The 13,481-nt window shown below is 37.8% G+C and overlaps 1 protein-coding gene across 4 annotated transcripts in view; it reads left to right on the forward strand.

Moving 5' to 3' along the window:
• The first annotated feature begins 201 nt into the window (after window positions 1-201).
• The window catches only part of SUVR5 (histone-lysine N-methyltransferase SUVR5), a 43,284-nt gene continuing 30,004 nt past the window's right edge, over window positions 202-13,481 (forward strand). For 2 of the 4 annotated variants that reach the window (XM_088892574.1, XM_088892579.1), the window contains exons 1-5: window positions 202-645; window positions 3,066-3,621; window positions 4,790-5,092; window positions 5,173-5,283; window positions 13,249-13,359. In XM_088892574.1, coding sequence (XP_088748700.1) covers window positions 3,136-3,621; window positions 4,790-5,092; window positions 5,173-5,283; window positions 13,249-13,359 — 1,011 coding nt within the window. In that variant the 5' untranslated portion in view covers window positions 202-645; window positions 3,066-3,135. Of the gene's footprint in view, window positions 646-829; window positions 1,176-3,065; window positions 3,622-4,789; window positions 5,093-5,172; window positions 5,284-13,248; window positions 13,360-13,481 lie in introns of those variants that run through there. The other 2 variants (XM_010244997.3, XM_088892578.1) reach the window with 2 other exon arrangements.

Below are 13,481 nucleotides of genomic sequence, written 5' to 3' on the forward strand. Positions count from 1 at the left end.
TATCGTTTGGAGCCCAGTAATCAGTATGCAACCATATGCCCTAGATTCGAGTCATTTGACCCAATCTAGATGCATAGACTACAGCATTGCTTTTTTCCATGCTCAAAATTGTTATTTTATTTTACGTCTCCCCAAAAGACCCGTGGAAAAGAAAAAGGAAAATTTATTAATCTAAGAAACCTAGAGGAAAAAAAAACTGCAAATTTGAGATGCAGATCCGTCGTTTTAGAAAAATTGGTGAAACATAGGATAGGAGGATAAAACCTTTAGGCTTTAGCTTTATAAAGGGGAGAGCCAGCTTTAGAACGGGGGGCCGATACAGGTCTTTGGATCCCTCCCTAGCAATAGGCAATTCAACAACAAAAACAAGCTCAAGAAAGCCACAAATTTTCTCTAGTAGGAGTAGGCACCTCTCGTGGTTGTGTACCCATCAAACAACCCCCCACATCGCAACCTATACACCCAACAGCACCTGAAACAAAAAAGAAAAAAAAACTGGTAGCTTGTGAGTTGTGACATCTCTAATCTCTTATTAGCTAGCGCTAGTGACAGGAGGATATCATAAAACCACCAATTTCACTGACCAACGTTCATGGACAAAGGAGATCTTCGTCCCAAAGTTCTTTCTATTTCCCCTCTTTAAAGGTACATTACCCTCATTCCTCGCATCTACTACTACTGTGTGTGCGTGCTTAGACATGTCGTGCATGTAACCTTGTACAGTGATTGTCTGTGCCTCCCTCCCGTCTCCCCTCTCAAAAACGAGCCAATGAGAAAAAAACTAACAGAAAGCTAGGGGGGGTTTATTTATTTATTTATTTACTTATTTATTTATTTTTGGGGGTGGGGGGGGGGGGGGGTAATAGAACAACCCATCCTTGATTGGATGGTCTAATTAACGCAATTAGGAGTATTTTCGGATTTTCATCGTGTTTTTGGAAATGGGTTTCTTTGATTAAGGATTTCTGGGTTTGGACCCACACATTTTTTTTGCGATGTAACATCTGAATCTAGTCTGAAGCGTGCTTTACAATGTTGATGATCTATAGATGGGTCCCTAGTAACTCTCGTTCAGCGTTTCTTTCTGAAGATTTTTAATGGTTTTTATCATCGGGGTATAGGAGTTTAGGGGTTTTGGATCGTGCTAACTGCGACATAGGGGTTATTTGGAAATGGTGGGGGACTGTTGCATACCTGCTTTGTTATGCTTATTCGTTAGAAAATTTAACAATAATGCAGAGTTTTGTTATTTAGTTTACCAGATTTTGAGAAAGACGATGCATGTAAAAGAACGAGGTTCATCTTTATGCCATATCAGTAACTTTCATATTTAGGTTGCTATTTGGATGATTATGGTATAAGACCGACATGAATGGTGTAGTTCACGATTCCAGTTAGGAATTAATGCAGTAAGCTGGAATGCTTCATTTAATGGGCTTATTTGTTAGAATATGCGGAGAATTTGATAGGCACAGTGGTTGGTTGGTTATCTTTGTATGCAAACACTCGTTAAAGCTCTAACTTGGTGCTTTTTGATTTGTCGAAAACAACTTTGTTAAGAAGACAAGATATTGATAAACACTTCTTGTTATTTGTATGTTCACTTGTTCTAATTAATATGTTTAGAGTGTTACTATTTTTTTTTGATAAATGAGTGTTACTATTCATATTGCACACTGTTTGAGGTCATCGAATTATTGATATCCAAACTACAAGATCTCTGTTATCTCTAATAGCTTTAATTTAAACGGTGTTTGGAGAGTGATGAAGTTCATTGTGACAGCTGGCGATTTTTCTTTGTTGCTAGTTGCGGAATTTGAGTTGTTAATTAGAATAGCCATTTTGACATGCTATTTATGTATGCAATCCCCTCTAGTTGCTTCAGAAGTTCTAGGCATGGATATGCACCATGGTTTCCATATTGAGGTATTGGTACCTGCCATGTGAAACACAGAGTGCAATTAAACGATGTGTGAAAGAGGGATATGAATCTTATTCAAATTAATATGGGGGGATTGAAAGGAGCTTTTTTATCCTACCTGTATTGTGAAAGTGACACCTGAGATTCCCAACATAAACATGAATAAGAGCACTCGTATGGTAAACTGAAATTTGGTTATTCATTTCTAAAAATCCAAACACATGGATATGAGCATTATACTGATTTTTTTTTTTCTGATTTTAGTTATATTGATGTATCTTTTTTCATACTTGTATTGTTCAATAGAAGTTTTGATAGTACAGTGTTCCTATGGTAAGATTTGTTAAGATATGCCATTTATAAATATTTATTTTTCTGACAAAATAAATAAATATATTGTTTGGAATTAAGAGAATAATAGTATAAATTAAAGAGAGTATCTGCTAGTTTTGTAGAAATTTTCTCTAATATCTGGTATTGGTATTGATATTTATATTACTATTAGTCATCATCATCATTATCTAAGCCTTGTTCCAACTATGTACATAAGATAATATACTCAGTTTGACTTGAAGTCAATTAATCCACATATTAATGGTTCTTTAACATACACATGATCGAAAATAAACTCAGTTTTCTAAATAGGTCTTAAATACTGAAACTAAATCGTATTTTAGTACGTTTTTAAAACAGAAAGGCCCTTGAAAAACCAAAGGAATGACAAAGTAGAGACCTAGGTCCCAATCAAATTGACTTTATTTGCATGAATCATATAACAGAAAGGCCCTTTAAGGGTTATTATTAAACCAACCTAAATGCACTTATACTGCATCAAACTGGCTATTTGCTTCTATGTGGGTTACCGAATCATGAGTTTCTGGATCTTGCTATTATCTTTATATTTATAGGGGGATATATTACTAGTCCACTCAAATTCTATGCAGAAGATTTATGATGTTATCTGAAGCTATATGATATTTCCTTCTGTTTATATTTTTGTTTGCTAATGTTGGCATTGTATTGCATTGTGCCATTAAGTCAAGTGAAAGGAAATTATTCTTGAAACCATAACTTAAATACCTATAGTGTTTGGTCCTACATCCTTGACCTGACATTTCTATTGGGTTGAGTTTTGTGTGAGCAGTGGAGTTTAGTGGAGCCTAATCTCATACAAGTTAGACATTTGATGGCATTTGAGATATTAGCGTGGAGTTATGGAAGTGCTTTCATGCTCAGATGTCCAGTATGTTGGAGAATCTAATTGCCCTAAACGGAGTGCAGTAACAACTTTTATATATGGTGGAGAATTGAACTGCCTTGAACAGGGAAAACAAGCTCAAGTATTTGTCTGTATGCATAACACGGGTGACCTTGTACCCAGTGCAGAGGGGTCTCAAAAAGATAGATCAAATGGAGATCAAGGGAGAGGAGATGGACCACCTGCTTCAGAGGGTGCTTGTAATGGAATTTTGGATTATGAACACAAGGAAGACGGGCAAGAACTTAGTAACTTCCATGGTTTTCAACGGGAATTGAATGAACAAAAGGAAAGCACAGAATCTTGCCTAGCTTCTGAAAAGCCACGTGTCGTTATGGATAAGATTGAAGGTGCCCCACCTAGCAGCACCCAGGAGGGAGAATCTCATCTTCCAAAAGCTGGGTGTCCAGAAGAAGATGAAACTGTGCCTTTATGGGTGAAGGTATCTACTTTTGTTTTGTTGTTGTATTTCCAGATTTTTTCCATGTTTGACCTTGATATGTTATTATCCACTTTAGTATCCTAAACAGTGAAATGGAAGCTAGATATTTCAACCATGTATTCTGGCATTTATACCTATATTTTATGATTAGTGATGCATCCATGAAGCTTTCTTGCATTGGAATAAAAAAGAATAAATCATTTAAAACATGAGAAAACTCTACCTTTACATGCAGCACACTCCCAAGGGGCTGGACCTCTTCCACACATCACCCACAAGGAGATCTTGTTTGCTAAGTTGATCTTATCAGATGATAGTGACAATGCAGTGTGTGCCTTTCTTTTCATTGGTTACAAAGTTTGGAAAATGATCCAGAGAAGTTTCAGTTCAAAGCCCAGGTGTAACTGTATAAATTACTTTTGTGTTGTTGGTGAAGATTCTGCATTCGGGGGATGCCTTGTGTATCTTTATTTCTTTATTTTTTTACTTAATTTTCAACTCATTGGGCAAAATTGGGCAGAGTGCAAATGGGCTAAAAACAATAGAACTATCCCGTGGACTTTCAAACAAGTGATAAGGGAAGTGGAAAAGATCGCAAGGGAGGTAGAGGCTGAATTTAAATGGGTTAGAAGGAGTGCAAATGGGCTAGCTGATTATCTTGCTAAACAAGGGGCTTTGAGGCACCAACTGTTTTGGGCTGCAATGTAAGGAGGGACAGAAATATGTTATAGTGTGGGAGCTCTAACCCCATACACAAAGTTGTAACACTTTTTAACTCTAATTTCAAATAAAATTCTTCTTTGCTGATAAAAAAAAGGGCAGAGTACTAACACAGAGTGATTGGGCTGTGTGGTGTTATAGACAATAACTAAAAGAAATTAGATGGCTGACTAGGAGTCTAGAGGTCACAACTTGGTGGCTACAAAAGATTGGCAAATAGTTTGGCTAATGCCTTAGCCAAATGAGAGGTGAATAGGGATCAAATCTTTTGGATCCGATTGTAAAGTGTAAATTTATGTAAGGGGATAAGTTGAAGGTACTGGACTATCTATGGGGCTGCATAGAAGCATTTAGACATTCATAATTACTGTCCATAATTAGAAGAATTTCAGTTTCTAATAAAAAAGGCAGCTTGCCACTTTGACGTTTCTTTTTCTTTCAAATACAGTGGAGAGGGAAGTGGCAAGCAGGTTTCCAATGTGCAAGAGCTGATTGTCCATTATCAACATTGAAAGCAAAGCCTACTCATGATAGAAAGAAATATTTTGTGGTATTTTTCCCCCGCACTAGGAACCATTCCTGGGCAGACATGCAACTTGTCCGTTCAATCCATGAGTTCCCCGAGCCCATTGCTCATAGAACACATTACGCTGGTGTGAAAATGGTCAAAGACTTGACCATTCCACGCCGTTTCATCATGCAAAAGCTTGCTGTCTCCATGCTGAATATAAGCGAACAGCTACATAGTGAGGTAAGAATCGGTGGTCAAGGTTCCTTTTCTTTTATTACATTTCTTTCTTATGTTTTATTCTCTCTGATGATCTTGATCAGGCTGTGGTAGAGAGTGCTCGCAAAGTGACAGCCTGGAAAGAATTTGCCATTGAGGCCTCTCGTTGCAAAGGTTATTCTGATCTTGGAAGGATGCTTTTGAAGCTTCAGAGTGTAAATTCCCTTCTTTGAATTTGCTTTGACCGATAATTAGTCTTTTGAAAATAGTAATGGTCTGTTTGTCTTTCCATTAGTGTGCTTTTAATTGCTCCTATTTCCATTTGAAGAGTTGAAGCTTTTGAAATACTTAGAGCATTTTAACTCTTCCAGATGACAAACTTCCTAATGAATGGCTTGCAATGAAATATCCATGTGGAATCTGTTGGAGAGTTTTTTTTTCCTATGCATTCTACAATGCCTACTACATATCTACGGTTATGCAGCATGTTTGCATCTTTTTTCTCATGCAAATATACTTTCTCTTTATTGGTGAAGTGAATTAAGAAAAACACCTAGAGACTTCTACTCTTTATTAGACAAAAAAACTGCTGGTACTATAATAACAATAAAAAAACTGTTGGTACTATAATGCAGAAGGGGGAGGGGTTGAAAATCTGTTCATTTGACTTGATTTTGGTCTCATTAGATATACTTCATTTGTACCCTTACTATCTGACTTGACCAAGATCTTGTGAATTTAATGTGTTTTAAGAGAGTCATGACCATTTTGCTTATATGGTATCAGTTGGTGATAGGATTTGGGTCTTCTAGTTTCTATTCTATTTTGGAAGATTAGTAGTGGAAATTTAGAGTTGCTTCAGAAATTAGAGTTTATGTCTGTTGGTTACTGATAAAAAAAGTTGGATTTTATGTCTGAACCACTATTTTGTTCATTGAGTGGCTCATTTTTTTGATAAGTGGTAAAAATGATTGTATTAATTACAAACTATAAAGGAAGACGAGAAGTCCTCAATCATGTAAAAAAAGTGGCTCATTAGGGAAAGGAACTCTTTATTCTTACCACAATCATCTATAGGTTAAAGCCTACTCAAATGCAAATTGGGCTGGCTCAACTGATGACAATTGACAAGCATTTTACTTCAGGTAAAAACCTAATATGTGGTTTCTTGGATAGGTTAATGTGCTTTAGGGGAAATCCAGGACAATTAGAGATTGGGGGTGTTTTTAGGGATGAAAATGGGCTCATCTCTGCCATGTTTTCAGGCCCAATTGGAGTGGGTGACTCCCTTAGAGCTGAGATCTTTGCAGTTATGGAAGGAGTCTGGAAAGCTAAGGAATTGAACATCAAGAAACTCATAATTGAAGGGGATTCAGAGGTGGTGATAGGGTGGCTGACTAAAGATCAAAATGGTTTATGGAAGTACAATAATGAGAGGAGGAAATTCAAGTGGCTGGTGCGGGAGATGGAAGTTAAGACATGTTGGATTAAAAGATCGGCTAATTCCCTAGCTGATGGTTTAGCTAAACAAGGGGCAGAAAGGGATTCACTGTTTCGGGCTAAGCTGTAACGTTAGTGTCTTTTTTTTCTTTTTTCCTTTCTTGAAGCTCTTTGTGGCTCTTGGAAGATAAGTGTGTTTGTCTTCCACTTGTAAATTTTCTACTGATGATCTAATGAAAGTGTTATTGATAAAAAAAAAACTCAAGTACTGAAGCTGATAATAGGGTTATGGTGTGGCATCTGGGTTGTGGTTGAAAATCCTAGTGGGAGAGTTGGGTGTTGTTTTAGTTCGTCCTATGAAACTTTATTGTGACAACAAGGTGACAAACAATGGTGCAGATAATTCTATACAACACGATAGGATCAATAGTATTGAAGTGGATCATCATTTTATCTAGAAGAAAGTTACAGCTAAGTGTGTCTACCTTTCGTAGGGTTTGAAAATCAGCTAGCTGATGTATTAACTAAAGGTGTGGTTAAGTCCAAGTTTGCAGATAGTCACAACAAGGTGGGCATGATTAATATCTTCTATACACAGCATGGGGCCTTGTTTGAGGGGTGGTATTGTGTGAGTGATAATGTGCTCAGGTATTTTGTAAATTTGTTCATATTAATATAAATTTGATTGGGAGGGTTGATTGCTTAATCTTTTGCCTAAATCAATCTATACTATCTCTTCTTCCTATTGCTGAAACAATTTCTCAAATTCCAAGTGTTATGTTCTTTATGAAAGAAAAGTTAGATGATTGTAGGCTATCAGCTCGGTTTGAAGCAGAGAGGAAACACTAGAAAATGAAAGGATATGTTCTGGTGAGTCACACGCCTAGAAAAGATTAACTTATATATGAAAGTGTACAAAGTTATGGAAAGGACGGATTTGTCCTTCTCTTACAAAAATGAATAAAACAAAAGAATAGTGTATACAAGTTACAACATAAAAGAGTGGTCCCAAGAGCCAAAAAAGGAAAGATGTAAGAGACATAAATCAGTCTTTACACCCCCCTCAAACTGATGCCGAGGTATGAGCCTCAGTTTGTCAACTAGAAACTGGTGGCAAGCACGAGTCATAGCCTTTGTGAATAAGTCAGCAAGCTGTAGGGCAAAAGACACGTGTGGCAAAGATATGTTTCCAGCAGAAAACTGATTTCTAATGAAGTGACAATTAACCTCTATATGCTTGGCTCGCTCATGGAAGACAGGGTTGGATGCAATCTTGATAGCACTCACATTATCAGCATAAATAGGAACTGGAGATGACAAGGAGATCCCAAGGTCATCAAGGAGGGCTCTTAGCCATATAATCTCATTGCAGACAGAGGATTTGGAAATAATCGGTTGCTTTTTACACTTCCAGGATATGAGAGAGTCACCAAGAAAAACACACAAACCAGTAGTGGAACGTCTAGTATCTAGGCATCCTACCCAATCAGCATCTGCATAGGCGGATAAGCCAAGAGAAGACGCAAAAAAGAAAATGCTATGTGAAAGAGTTTCACAGATGTATCTGATAATGCGAAGAACCGCTGTCATGTGTGGTTGTCGAGGAGAAGAGATGAACTGATTGATCACTTGGATAGCATAAGAGATATCGGGATGTGTCATGGTGAGGTAAATCAGACTACCAACAAGCTGTCGATAAAGAGTAGCATCTGGTAGAGGGTCCCCATCTTCCTTCGAAAGTTTCAGATTCATCTCAAGAGGTGTGTCAACCTATTTGTCATCACTCAGGTTTGCAGATTTGACAAGATCCATTGCATACTTGTGTTGATTAACAAAATACCTGTGAGAAGAGTGAGTAGCTTCTAGCCCTAAGAAATAAGTGAGATGACCAAGGTCCTTCCTGACTAAGAAGCTGTTTCAGAGAAGAAATGCCTTGACTGTCATCACCGGTGATAAGAATGTCATCCATGTACAGAAGTAATATTGTGATTCCTTGGGGATGTCTCAATATGAACAGCGAATAATCTGAGGGGCTCTGGATGAATCTTGCATCTATGATCATTGAACGAAATTTCTCAAACCATGCCCTGGGGGCTTGTTTAAGACCATACAAGGACTTTTTAAGTCGACATACCAAGGGAGAACCGTTGTAGTGTCCTAGTGGAGGCTTCATATAAACAGTTTCCTTGAGGTCTCCGTGTAAGAAAGAATTTTTGACATCCATCTAATGAATCTCCAAGTGTTTACATGCAGATATAGCCAACAATGGACGAACAATGGTCATCTTAGCTACAGGGGCAAATGTCTCATCATAATCTATCTCATACTCCTGCTTATACCCTTGTGCCACCAAATGTGTCGTGTATCTATCAAGGCTTTTGTCAGAATTGAGTTTTACTGAATATACCCACTTGCTTCCAATTAGAGAGGCATCTGGAGGGGTAGGTACCATGTCCCAAGTATCATTATCAAGGGCTTGGAGCTCAGTATCCATGGCTTCTTTCCAATGCGGGACAACCATAGCCTTCCAGTGAGATGTGGGAATATATGTGATAGACAAAACAACAGAAAATGAGCTATGGTTTGAAGGAAATCTATGGCAATTAGGAGAGCGAGAAACACGAGATGAACGACGTAAAGGGGGATCAGAGGATGGTTGGGGATCAAGGATAGGTGTAGATGTACTTATAAGATCAAGAGAAGAAGAGGAACTTGTGGCTAGGTTTGATGGATCAGCTTTTGGTGATGAAGGGGGCAGAGCAATAGGAGCCAGAGTAGCTAGCCTCTTCCTAGAATAGACATGGAGCAATTTTGGAAGAGGAGGTGAATTAGAAGAACGTGCAGAATCAAAAGAGTACAACATCGAAATGGAAGTAGCAGGCAACTTAACAATGCGGGCAAAAAAGGAAATGTTTTCAAGAAAGATGACATTGCAGGATACACGAACTCGACGTGACTGAGGATCATAGCAAAGGAAGCCCTTATGATCAGGGCTATACCCCACAAAAGCACACATTGCTGATTGGGGAGTAAGGTTTGTGCGCTCATGTGGTGGAAGGTGAACAAAATAGCACAACCAAATACATGAAGAATAGAAAAATCAAGTGAAGGATGAAACAAGCTTTGAAAAGGAGAGGTATTACGCAAGACAAATGAGGGAAGAATGCTAATAAGATACAAAGCAGTGCTGGCCGCCTCCACCCAGAATGAAGTAGGAGCATGGGAATCATGATGAAGGGTTCGAACTATGCTCAAGATATGTCTGTTTTTGCGCTTTGCCACTCCATTTTGTTGTGGAGTGCCGGGACAAGATTTTTGGGATTGAATTCCATCGTCTCTAAAAAAATTTTGGAAGTCTCCATCAAGGTATTCACCCCCCAAGTCTGAATGGAAAACCCCAATGTTTGCATCAAATTGGTTTTTGATCTTTTCTAAGAAAGATCTAAAGGTAGAAAAAACTTCAAATTTGTTTCTCAGAAATATAACCAGGTAAAGCGAATATAGTCATCAACAAATGTAACAAAATATTTATATCCCAACCTGGAAACAACTGGAGATGACCATACATCACTATGTACTAGTTTAATAGGAACATAAGCATGCTCAGTAACAGAGGGAAAAGTTAAAACATGGCTTTTACTCAAGCAACAAGAAATGCAATTTTTATCAACATTATTAAAAGAAGTAGCTTTAGAAGACAAAAAACCAACATGAAACAAAAACTCAAGTTTATTTGCATAGGGATGACCAAGTCGCCTATGCCACAAATGCCACACATTATTTCTGCAAACAACTTCAGAACTAGGTGTAGTAGTAAGCAAACAAGATGTGGAAGAAGGCCCCTGTGTCTTTTCAAATTCCAAGGCAAATAGCCGACCCATTCTACGCCCCTTCCCTTTTACTGTCCCAGTGCGCTGGTCTTGTATGAAACAACCATCATGGGAAAAGGAAACAATGTTACCATCCTCAACTAGCTGACCAACTGAGATCAAATTTGTTGTAAGTTTAGGAACAAAGAAAGTTTTAGGTAGATGAAAGCAGGAATTAACGGATGTAAACAAAGACAAATCATTGCATCCAACAATATCTAATTTCTCTCCGTTAGCAGTAATGATATGTTTATTCAAAGATTTGGGTTTAACCAGTGATGTATAAGGCGTGCCTAGGCGCATAGGCGAGGTGCATTTTAGGGTATGCACTTCGCCTAGGTCCTAGGTGCAGTCCTTTCAAAAGGCGCATGCTTGGTGCGCCTTGTGCCTCAGCCCAAGCGTGCACCTTTTGAAAATTTGATGCTTTTTTGCTTTTTTTTGAACATAGCGGCTGGGCTGAGGGCTCCAAGAACCCCCTATTTGCAAATGTTGTTTATTCATTCATCATAATAAAATATTTTCTTAAAAGGCAATTAAAATTATAAATTCATTACTTTTTTTGTATGAGAACTAAGAATTTAACACCTAACATGGACTTGTTTGGGCTTGCCTCGAGGGGCATGGCACAAAGGCGGCTTGTAGAATAAGGAATGTAATATGTTTTACATTACATTAGCTACTTGAAGTAATGCAATTGAGTGAAAAAAGAGATTAGAGGTTTTACATGCTTGAAAATGTTGTATATGTTTGATTTTATTTTTAAATTCTCATTTGAATATGCTTTACATCTTATGTTTATGTATTTTAATTTTACATAATAGGTTTTTTAAAACATTTATTTTAAAATTTAAGTTTATATTTTTTATTAATATTATGTTTAATATTTTTTGATTTTGTTTTTGAATTTTTGGCATTTCTTTTGAATTTTCTGACTTTTTTTTTTGATTTTTTAGCATTTTTTTATTTTTGTGCCTTGCTTCAAAAAGGTGCGCGCCTCGGGTGCAAATTGACCTCTGTGCCTTTTTTGTGCCTTGCGCTTTTAGAACACAGATTGATCAGTGTATGCCCTTGTCATATGGTTAGAGGCCCTGGAACCAATGATCCATAAGTGACTAGGAGAGGAACAATAATAGGATGACTCACCAGAGAGACCTATGGCTGAAAATGCAGAGGAAGTAGCTGAGGATACTAGTTGCCGCATTCTTTCTTCTGTAAGGGCCCCGGAATTTTCATCCATTCCTGCTGAAGTTGTACTCCCTGTATCAGCACCTTCAATTGTTGTCTGGAAAGCCTTATGTTGACTCTTCTTAGAGCCTGAACCATTCCCCTTTGCTGGTTGGGTAGGACATTCAGGAATAATGTGCCCATGTTGCTTGTAGTAGGTACAAAAAATTTTCTTCTGACAGTGTGAGATAACATGTCCATATTCCTTACATTCATAACACTGAACTCAGGATAAGTCCTTCTTGGGCTTGGATTTATTCAGCAGAAAGGCTGTCTCTGTTCTAGAATCAGATTTCGACCTCAAGGTTGATAAGTCCTCCTTTTCGTCCTCAACCTGAACATTCACATCCACAATTTTTTTTTCAAATCTCCCGTCCTTTCACCTTTCCCCATTCTATCAACAGTCACCTCCTCCACGTCCTCCTTCCCAACTTTGTTCTCTTCACCTTCATTCTCTTCAGTAAACTTTATACTATTTCTTTCTCCCTTATTCCCTGGTGAGACTTCAATTTTTTGATTAATTGAAACTAAATGTGGTGCCTTCTTGACTGAGCCTACTTCCAAAGAATTAGCTCCACCTCTATCCTTTAAAGAATTCTGACCTCTAACCTTGATTTTCGACCCCTTCCTCTTGTAAATTCTCTTGAATCTGCAACAAGGACCGTCCCCAACAAGCCCTTCCTTGAGACAATGGAAAACTTTGGTCACATGAACAAGCTGCCCATTGCCCAACCCTCTTGATTTTCTCAACTCCCCTACAGTGAAATAGTCAGTATTAGGATTCTCCAAAATGCCTTCACTTCTCCTACCTAAATCCACCCCCAATGTTCCTATTAGGACTGAGTTCCTCAAATCTTCCTCCTCACACACCTGTTCAGGATCCATGACACTTGTAACTCCCTCCATCTCCTGACCCAACTCCCTACTGCCAGTCTCACTGGAAAGGACCTTACTCTTCGAATCAGTGAAGTAAAAGCCATTTCTTGTATCACCTTCCACATCAGAATTTTCTCCCGTCTTAGCTGTCTCCATCCGTTCCTCCAAATTCCCATTATCGCTTAGCATAAGATGTTGATCCACTGCCTCTTTAACTGATAATATCTTCTGGAGCACTCTCACCGGCTTCCTTTACCTTGTCTGAAATAGTGGAAAAACCTGTCATTGGCTTCTTTTTTCAATGCCCTGTGATATCAAAAGCAGAGTTTGTTACTACACTCCTTGAACATCTTACCATGTCATGAACAGATGAAGTAGTTCACCATTTGGTAGGTTCAATCCAACAACTTCTTTTGGATCTAGAACCAACTTGATGTGGTCATTGTAATCATTTGGTTTTGTCTCTGACCATTTAGCACAATTTTTCTGATAGATGGATGGGAGAAATTGCTCTTTGACAATCTGATTTTGTTAATTTTTAGCTTAAAAATGTCTTGATGAATAACATGGAAAGATGAGTCCTACAAATTTCCCTTTGGAGTGTTCTTTTATTGCAAGCTTTCTCTATGACTTGAGACCTTGATTTTTTTTTTTTTTTAATTTGCCTGCTGTAATTGTACTTTCTCTAGTACTATTTTTATAGAATCATCACATTTATTAAGTATTATAAATACATCGAAATTAAAGTATCATTGCTTCTTTAAATTACAGATGATATTGCAGCGTTTCATAAGCCCTGATTGGCTACAACATTCTTTTGACTCTTGGGCACAGCAATGTCAGAATGCGCAAAGTGCTGAATCAGTTGAATTGCTGAAAGAGGTGATTGTCCTGATTTTTCATTACATTTATGTAAAATATTCTTGGTATATTTTGTGTTTATGGATCAAACATGCAATTTTTTTTTTTTTTTAATTTCTTGGTGGCTGTAAATTTGTTTGAAG

This window comes from Nelumbo nucifera, chromosome 1 (assembly GCF_055504915.1).
Source record: "Nelumbo nucifera cultivar China Antique chromosome 1, China Antique-T2T, whole genome shotgun sequence".
Classification (NCBI taxonomy): domain Eukaryota; kingdom Viridiplantae; phylum Streptophyta; class Magnoliopsida; order Proteales; family Nelumbonaceae; genus Nelumbo; species Nelumbo nucifera.